Source organism: Microtus ochrogaster, unplaced genomic scaffold (genome assembly GCF_000317375.1).
Source record: "Microtus ochrogaster isolate Prairie Vole_2 unplaced genomic scaffold, MicOch1.0 UNK50, whole genome shotgun sequence".
Taxonomy (NCBI): Eukaryota; Metazoa; Chordata; class Mammalia; order Rodentia; family Cricetidae; genus Microtus; species Microtus ochrogaster.
The window spans coordinates 1,895,738-1,905,716 of record NW_004949148.1 but is presented as its reverse complement, the minus strand read 5'-3'; the positions used below and the strand labels follow the sequence as shown (position 1 = coordinate 1,905,716).

At 42.4% G+C, this 9,979-nt stretch overlaps 1 protein-coding gene across 1 annotated transcript; it reads right to left on the bottom strand.

Moving 5' to 3' along the window:
- Window positions 1-1,877: 1,877 nt before the first annotated feature.
- Window positions 1,878-2,885, bottom strand: Gpr119 (G protein-coupled receptor 119). Its single transcript, XM_026777246.1, has one exon. The coding sequence runs from the start codon at window positions 2,883-2,885 to the stop codon at window positions 1,878-1,880; it is 1,008 nt and encodes a 335-aa protein (XP_026633047.1).
- Between the last annotated feature and the right edge of the window lie 7,094 nt (window positions 2,886-9,979).

Here is a 9,979-nt window from a genome sequence, read left to right as displayed (position 1 = left end):
AAATAAGAAAGAAAGAAAGAAAGAAAGAAAGAAAGAAAGAAAGAAAGAAAGAAAGAAAGAAAGAAAGAAAGAAAGAAAGAAAGAAAAGAAAAGAAAACCATCCTGTGGAGAGCAGAATGGCTTCTGCATGGTATTTCAGATTCGAGTGAAGAATTCCAATGGTGTCTTGGAATGAGCCTTTGCACATTGGACACATCCAGCCATCATTTTAAAGCTAGTAGGGGGAATAACATTTCAGGGTGTTTAAAGTCCAAATCCCAGAAAAGTTAACCCAAACTGTTTTCCTTTCTTCATGCCACCTTTTGTTAGCAACTAAGTATTTGGGGGGAGGGGTTATTAAGGTTATTAAGGTTATTAAGCCTAGTGTTCTGAGAGCCATATCTAATATTGCATAGTGGAGACCAGAAGGGTGAGAAAGGACTTAGAGGGAAGCACAGTGTGGTTCCTAAGTTTCTGGACCCAATTCTGCCCTTGACTTTTGCTGTCAGGGCTGCCCAAGGGACCTGAAGCATAAGTCCTAGCTTGAAGCATGGGCATTTGCTTGCGGAGGGACTGAGGATGGAACCCAGGAGCTTTGTCTGTTGCTAGGCAAGTGTCCTATTAGGCAGCTACAGCTTCAGCCTTCAACACTGTCATATTCTGTACTACCCAGAAGAAAGGGATAGGCTGGTTTCCTGTGCAAATTTGGTGCATTTTGGATGACTGAGTTGCTTAGGAAGATTCACATCTCAGAATAAATCCAGGAACATGTAGCTCTGAGGAGCAAGGTGAGTTCAGTTTTCAGAGCTTGGCAGTGCCTATCTTGGGACCTACCTCTTTTTCTCTTTCTTCCCTTACAGTGTCTCAATTGGTGGTTCTGCATTTTCATAAGCAGGTAGCCACCAGTGACATAGGAGGCAACAGAAGGGAAGGGGCACTAGAGAGTTGAAAAGGATGTTAATAGCAGAAATAATCACTAAAGAGGGAATTTACTAAAGAAACATTGTTTTGAGCCCCATGAGTAAGGGCAAGCATTGGGTTCTATGATCTGGATTCCTGTGTTCAGAGTAAACTTGCTATGTATAATGTGATACGCATTAGGGAAGGCAGGAACTCTGTTTGATGGGAGTCATTGTTGTAGTAAATCACCCAAATAAATAGTTACCGAGAAAAGTGCCTGGTCTCCCCAGTGCCATGCTGTCTTACAGCTATTTACAGGTCTTGAGCATTTGACATATGGTTAGTTTGAACTGAGATTGTCTGTAAAATACACACCTGATTTTAAAGCTTGGTATGAAAGAAGTAATTTTCATATCGATTAAATGTTGAATTAATGTTTTGAATATACTGGGTTAAATAAAGCATCGATATTCATGTTTAAGGTGATGCAAATGTTACTGTGATTTGATCAGTAACAGGCCACTTGAAGTATCACATTGTACTACATAGATATGTACAATTAAAATAAGAATTTAGAAATCAAAGCCTGAGACTTAAAAAACTCTATATTGCTTTTGCCTCTTAACATGGTTTACTAGAACATTAAAATGTATGCACTTTACATTACATTTCTATTGGACAACTTTGCTCTGCTATAATAAAAACAGGATCTGATATTTTCAGCAGTAACATCCTGGAAGCAAGTACAGCTGTCTAGGAAACAGGCCTATTTCCAAAGAAAAGGAAAGGGTGAAGATTTGCAGGTGCAGAAACTGACTTTGGATGAAAGTCAGGATCCATCCTCATTTGCCTTATTCTGAGGGTGTGGGATGTGGGAGGTTGGGTGGTCAATTTGCTGAGGCAAGCTCTCTCATTTTGGGGTGTAATATATTAATTCTTAGCTGGGATCTAGAATGAGGATGGGAAAGACACTTTAGAAACTTTTCTTTCTTACCATCTTAGCCATCGAGCTCTGGGTGGCTGATAGTGACGATGTGATAGGATCTTTCTCTGGGCCTCTCTGGACCACCATTCTTGGCTGAGAGAAGGAGGAGGATTGAGGCAAAGCCCTTCTTCACTCCCAGGGCCATGTGGTAGAGCTGCTGCCGAACCTCCCTCTGCCAGTAGGCATAGATGAGTGGGTTAAGCAGGGAGTTGCCAACTCCAAGGAGCCACAGGTACTTTTCCAGCACTTGGTAGAGGCAGCACTTCTGGCAGGCCACCTGCACAATACCAGTGATGAGAAAAGGAGACCAGGACAGAGTGAAGCTCCCAATGAGAATACACACAGTACGGACAGCCTTAAAGTCACTGACAGGCCGTGGGGGCCGGCAAGCTCCAGCCATGGCTCCTGCGTGTTCCATCTTTCGGATCTGCTGGTTATGCACAGAGGCAATCTTGAGCATGTCACAGTAGAAGAAGACAAAGAGGAGCACAGCTGGGAAGAAGCCAGCACAGGAGAGGGTCAGCACAAACCTTGGGTGAAACACCGCAAAGAAGGTGCAGGGCCCATAGTAGGTGGTCTGCTGGAATATGGGGACTCCAAGCGGGAGGAAGCCGATAAGGTAAGATACAAACCACAGTCCTGCAATGCATGCTCCAGCCACAAGCCCGTTCATGATCTGGAAGTAACGGAGGGGCTTCTTAATTGCAAGGTATCTGTCAAAAGCAATCAGCATGACTGTGAGGACAGAGGCAGCTGCGGAAGAAGTGACAAATGCCATCCGAAGGCTACACATGGTCTTCTGTGTGTACTGAGCAGAGCTGGAAAGTTGGTCTGTAACGAGCCCCGAGATAGCCACGCCAATCAAGGTATCTGCTACAGCCAGATTCAAGGTGAAGCAAAGACCAACACCATCATTCTTGTAGATTGAGAGCAGCATAGCCACGACTACTAGTGCATTAACAGCAATGATGAGGACGGTCAGGACGGCAAGGATCACTCCAAATGAGAAAGATGACTCCATGGCTTGAGGTAGCAGAACTTCCACTTATAAGGGCATGCTGAATCTCGAGCTCAAATTCTCATGGGACAGGATAAGATGTGCTGCAGGTTCAGAGCCCCAGCACAGTTCTGGCCCTTACTGGCAGTACAGCGTGGCAGCATGCCATCTTTGGGTTCCTGATGTCATTAGGATTACTCATCCTCTCCTTTTCGGTCCTCAGCCTCCTGCTTTTCTAGCTTTCTGAAGGCAGCAATCTCTGAGCAAATCTGTCCCCTGGCCCTGCGCTAGTCCCTCCCCCTCTACCATCCACGTTACTAGGCAACTCCCAAGTACCTGGTACACACTGTCCATTGGAACCCCCTCCCTTCATTGATGCTTCAAGGGCTATGAAGGGATAGGGACCTTCGTCAAGGCTTCCTGTCTGACAGAAGATTTAATTAGCTCTAATCATACTTTTCTCCCTCCATAGCTTCATATTAAACTTTGACTTCTTCCTAAGCTTCAACTGCTAGATTAGTAACTAATCTCAGCTTAATTAAACATTTGCTTAATAAATAATTCTCAGTTACTATTATGATTGCTTTTAATCAAGAAAAATGATCGTAATCAGTTGAAGTGAGAAGTGAGAGGCTCAGCATCCTTTGCGGGGTGTTACCACATATTTAAGCTTTTTTTTTAATTCCCATCACTTCAAAGGCCAATTCTCTCAAATAGGATGTACACCTTCCCTGGTTCTTCTCCCTTGGATGTCAATTCATGGATTCAGAAGGACAGTAAAGACAAGGCAAAGAATTGTTAATAACTACCATTTGGGTTAGAAGGGAGCCAATTTCCCATCTCTAATTGTTGTTTTGTGGGTACGGTGCTGTTTCCATACTGGTGGGCTATGTCTCTGGTTATTAAGTAATGACTGACAGACTTGTTCATCCTGTAGAGTCCAGGTTGTCTCTGAGAAGAGATGAGTTCAGCATTTGGCAGTGGAATTTTCCAGGGATGGAGCTCATGGGAGTTAGGTCAAAGGGTGAGAGAGTTGCCAGAGCAGATGAGAGGAGTGCAGAGGCCAGCTGTGGAAATCACTCCACTTTAGGTCGTATATCCATTTACTCTGGTACATTATAACTAACCTTTTGCCTCCCTGCTGTTCTCATCTTGGATACCAAGAAGAGAGGGGTGGGAAGAAGAGTGGTTAGAAGCTATTTACTTAGTCCAGGTGAAAGCACAAACGGGAAAAGGTTAGCGCTTTAAGTGAGAGAGTGGAGAGCACGGTGCGGAGTAGCAGCACATATCAGGATGTTTTGACAGTTGGACAGGACTTTGGACAGATGTCTCTCAGGCCAAGGCTCAGAAAAACCCATGTCATGGGGGCTTGATAATTTAATCTTCGTTATCTTTGTTTAGGAGACTGATTTGAATCTGGCCTAACCTTATATCGGGACTTAATTTGTGTGTTTGTTTCCATGGCTTTTGACTTCATATGTGAAGTTAAGTTGGATCCTTGCAAGCTCGTGTTCAAACTTGTGAGGGCATCACAATGACCTTGAAAGCTTGGTACAACTCAGATTCTTGATTATATATATATTGAGACAATTTCATTTTTCTCAGGTTGGTCCTCAAACTCACTATGCAACTATGGATGATCCTGAATTTTTAACCCTCCAGCTTCCACCTCTAGAATGCTAGGATCATAGGCAAGTGCCACCAAATCCAGTCTATGTGGCACTGAGGATTGAATGTGAGCATCATATATACAGCCTCTCAAGCTGCCCAATCAACAGCTACACCCCAGTCCCTGAATATGCATCTCTGTTTACACTCACTACTGTTGCTGGCTAAAGAACTGCTACTAGAATAGTGATCATTTGTTTTTTTTTCCCCCGAGACTAGGTCCAACTTTATAGCCCAGGCTGGCTTGGAACTTGGGTCAGTCCTTCTGTCTCGGTCTTTCAAGTTCTGGGACTACAGTCATGGGCCATACCTGGTGCTAGAGTAGTGATTATTTTGTTGTTGTTGTTGTTGTTGTTTTTATGCAGGGTCTCACTATGTAGCCCTAGCTGGCCTTAACTCACTATGTAGACCAGGCTGGCCTTCTACTCACAGAGATCCACCTGTCTTTGTCTTCCAAGTGCTGGGGGTAAAGGCGTGCACTATCATGCCCAGCAGAATAATGATTCTTATCCTTAGCTGTGTTTTGGAATCACCTGTCGAAACCAAAAACATATTGTTGTCTAGGTAACACACAAATGTAGCTTGGGACATGCACCCGGAGTCATAAAAGGCAATTTGGATACTTAGGAGTGAGAACAACTGTTTAATAGCAAAAGCACAGGCTCAAGGGTTAGAGCACCAGGGTTCTGTATTACTGATTTCTATTGGACAAATGACTTCATCTTTATTATTTAGCTTTGTTTATTTTTCCTCTGCTTATTCTGGGAGAAGATACTCCCTATATCACAGGATTGTGGGACTGGCAAAAATAAAGGCTGCAAAGTTGTAGAAAGTTGCATGGGTATTACTGCCCTTTAATCTCTGTTAGTCATATTACACAGTGTTAATAAAAATGTATATCTAAGTGGTAACCAAAATGTAGTAATTAGGAAAGAAAGATAAATATCATGTTTTCTTTTATATAGAATCTATATTAACCTTGTGTGTGTGTGTGTGTGTGTAAAGCATGAGAGCATGCACGCAGAGGGCGGACTATTTGGGTGAAGGAATGTGACCAGCGGGTAGAAGTTAGGTAAGGAAGGGACCAAGTGCTGAATATGAGGAAAGTGCAATGATATACATGTCTGAAAAGGTTATAGTGCAACCCCTTATTGTGTACATCAAAAGTGATTGATAGAAAAAATCAATGAAAAAGGCTAATTAATGTGTGCATCAGTGATTGCAACACTTTCAATACAAGTGTGTGTCAGAAGCATCTGCAAGGCTTGAGAAATTGGCAGAAGTGTGCAATCTCAGGTGGCTTGGCTGAGAACGAGTGGAAGCCATTCTTTGTTTATGAAATCCAATGGTCATGAAAAAAATGAAGATCATTTTCCCTTGAGCCCATAGAAACAGAAATGTGGGCACATTTACATCATTTAACTTCCTATACACAGTTAAAGTTCGTGTTATTGTCTCTGGTATTCAGCACTGTATTACTTACTTTTCTCATCATTGTGATCAAGTCCTTGACATGAAGCAACCTCAGGGAAGAAGGATTTACTCTTCACAATTTGAATGAATACTGTCTGTAATGGTGGCTAGAATCTCTGGGATGGCAGAAGCCAAAAGTGACTTGCTTATATCTTGGTGGGCCAGAAAATTGACAGGCCAGGGCTAAAAATGAGACTGAACTATAACTCAAGGTCTGTTCTCTAGTGACCCACTTCCCCTACCAAGTACCACTTCCTAAAGATGTCACAACTTCTCAGAATAGCACCATCATCTAAGGACTAAGTTTTCAAACATATAAGGCTGGGGGGGGGGGTGGACCTTTTCTATCCAAACCATGACAAACATGGTATTACCTTTCCTCTTTATTACTGTATCGTTCTCCTCCAATTTCTCCATGCCTATACCCACCATACCGGCTAATTTAATGAGTGTATTCTCTGTACTAGTTACTCTGCTCTGTAACAGCTTTTCATACATTTGCTTAAAACATGTGAATGAGGGGCTAATAGCATCCCTGCTAGCCTGCGTAGGAGATGATGCTTAGAGGTGAAGGATCCTACCCAAGGTCACTCAGGTAGGAAGGAGTGGTAGATTTGGAATTAGAATTCAGTCCTCGGTGGCGGGGAAGAGACAGAAATCTTTAATAAATAAATTAATTAATTAAATATTAAAAAAAGAATTCAGTCCTCATTGCTCCTAGTTAAATAACCTGTTGCTTCTTTTTTATTTTTGTTAATTTAAAAAAATTTATGTGTATGGGTGTTTTGCCTACATGTTTGTCTGTACACCACTTGTGTGCCCGTTACCCACAGAGACCAGAAGATGGCATCATATTCCCTAGAAATGGAGTTACATATGGTTGTGAGTTGCTGACTGAGGTTTCTGTCCTGCCCAGTTCCCACAGTCGTTAAGCCCCTAAAGAAATCACACAGAGGTCTACATTAATTATGAACTGATTGGCCTATTATCTCAGGCTTCTTATTAACTCTTATAACTTATGTTAGCCCATAATTCTTGTCTATGTTAGCCACATGGCTTGGTACGTTTTACGGTGAGGCAGTCACATCTGTGTCTGGTTTCCTCTCTGTCTGGGTGATGACTGCAAACTGAAACTTCCCTCTTCTCGTAATTCTTGTTGCCATGCCTCTACTTCCTGCCTGGTCGCCATCACCCTTCCTATACTTCCCGCCTGGCTACTGGCCAATCAGCATTTTATAATTTTGTAATTGTTTTGTAAAAATAATACAAGTGATTGAATAAAAGACCATTGTCCCACAGTAATGAGTTACCATGTAAGTAATAGGAATCGAACCTGAGACCTCTGCAAGAGCAGCCAGTACTGTTAACTGCTGAGCCATTTCTCTAGCTCCATGTGGTAGGCCAGATAAAGTCCCACCATACTGATACCTACTTATTATGTGTGTAGTGCTAAAAATCGAGCCCAGAACCTAGCATAAATTAGGCAAATGGATGACTGAGCATCACCAGCCCTTGTTTTTTGAGACAGGGTCTCACCATGTAGCCCAGGGTGGCCTCAAACTCATTATCTGTTGAAGGCTGGGATTAGAGGTTCATGTCACCATGTCTGACTGATGTCCATGTTGTAATCCCTGTAGTCTAGAAACATGCCATTAATAGTGAAACAGCTACTTTGCAGATGCAACTTTGCAGATATGAATAAGTTAAGGATCTTGAGATGTACTTATTATTCTAGATTTTCCAGGTGCACCCAAAAATATCATTACAAGTGTCCTTGTGAGCAATGATCAAATGAATGATCAGCATGAACAGTTGGCAGTCTGACAAGAGAGTCCAAAGTTGAGTGATGCAAGGCAGAGATTGTCAACCAAGAATCGCTGTCAAGTAACCTCTTTCAGAGCTTCCAGAATAAACCATGTCACTCAGCACTCTGACTGACATTAGCTCACTGAAATTCACTTCAGAATTCTGGCCTCAAGAATGGAAGGAAATGGTTTTTAAAGAAGTGGGTGGAGAGGGTAATAGAATACATGAACCATGAAAGTGGAAAGAAGACTACAGGGAGTAGAAGGGGACAAAAGAGGGAAGGAGGATCAGGCAAAAGAAAGTATTACGAGAATGCCACGATTAGTCTTGCTGCTTTGCCTGCTAATTAAAAAGATCCAGAGGCCAGGAAGATGGGTCCATCAATGAAGGACTTGCTGTACAAACATGAGAACCCGAGTTTGGATCTCCAGCACCCGTGAATAAAAAGCTCAGCACAGCAGTTATAATCATGCTTATAATCCCAGCATTAGAGGCAGAGGTTAAAGGATCTCTGGGGTTTGCTGGTTAACCTTTTAGCCAAATGGGCAATCTCCAAGTTCAGGGAGAGACTTTGTCTGAAAAATAATTGATAGCAATACCCAATATCGACTTCTGGTCTCTACACATGAATGCATTCATGTGTGCGTGCACATACACATGGACACATATATGAACATGTATACACCATTACACCATGTGTATACAAAAATACACACCAATCAATAGATACCAAGAAAAAAAGACAACTGAAGGGAAATGGATCTGTCATTTTAAGCCACTGAAGTTTGCAGTTAGTTATTATAGCAACAATAGAAAAACAAGGTATGAGGTTAAAGGTTAACATGAGGAGAAAATTTTAAAAACTTGGCTCTGTTTATATTGCTTTTCAGTAGTGAAGCATTTGGCTGCCAAAATACAAAGATATCCTCAAAAGCATGCTGGCAGAAGACACCAAGGTACCAGTGATCAGAACGTCCAGCAGAGGGCACTATGCACGGAAAAAACAATGTAGGAAAGGTGGTGTTTAAAGGAAAAGATGCAGTTTAACACTTCTGGGTTGCTCCAGCTGTGCTGCATCTTAGATGCTGCTTTCATGCAGGCCAGAGGAGCTCTAGTCTGTTGAGTATACACAATTTTTGACTTGATATTTAGAACTTAGTTCCTGTGTTTTGTGTGCGTGTACCCTCCCCACCCCCCGTGTGTGTGTGTGTGTGTGTGTTCCTGCTAGAAAACAACCTTGGCATCATTATCAGGAGAACCTTCCACCTCCTTTGAGACAAGGTTTCCCATTGTTTTGAAGCTCACCAATTATGTCAGACTGGCTGGCCAGTTAGCCCCACGGATCCTCCTGTTGGCACCTCAGCAGTACCAGGATTACAAGCCCACCCTACCATGTCCCAACATTTTTATGTAGCTTCTTCTGGAGACTGAGCTCAGGTTCTCATTCTTCCAAGGCAAGCACTTTGCCCATTTAGCTCTCTGCCGGGACCTCCCTTTCTTCTTCATTTCAAACTTATCTTTAGGACTGAAGAAATGGCTCAGAGCACTTGGGGCTCTCAGAAAGGATCCAAGTTTGGTTCACAGCATCCACATGGAAGCTCATAACCATTTGTGGTCCCAGCTTTAGGAGAGCCAAGGCTGGCTTCTGGCTTCCTTGGGCAGCAGGCACATACACAGTGCACAGACATACATGCAGATACCCATACACATGAAAATAAAGATTTTTTTTAAAAAAAAAGCTTATTTATATCACTGGAACAAGTATATTGAAATCCTTCCTTACCCTGTAGAACTGGGCAATAAGGTACAAATGTTCTTAGCTAATGTCTTGTGGATTGAGGTGGAGTCAGGGGAGAAACTATATATTTAGCCATTCTTTCTTGGGTTTTTTGTTTCACTGAAGGATTGTCTTTAAGAAAGACTTTACTAAAGAGAACATTCTAGCCTGAAGTTTATGTAGCACCTCTCTAACTCCAAGGTATGTATTCTCAAGTTTTACCTAAGAGAATAAGATTTTGGGACCAACAGTGAATTGACAAATATGAGGGCAGCATGGGCTACATAGATCTGGGCAAGTATAGGGAAGAACAAATCAGTTTTTGAGAGAGAGAGAGAGAGAGAGAGAGAGAGAGAGAGAGAGAGAGAGAGAAAGGGGTGAGATCAGTTCATCT

Coding starts and splice junctions, on each gene's coding strand:
- Gpr119 (XM_026777246.1), bottom strand. CDS start 2,885: ATGGAGTCATCTTTCTCATTTGGAGTGATCCTTGCCGTCCTGACCGTC.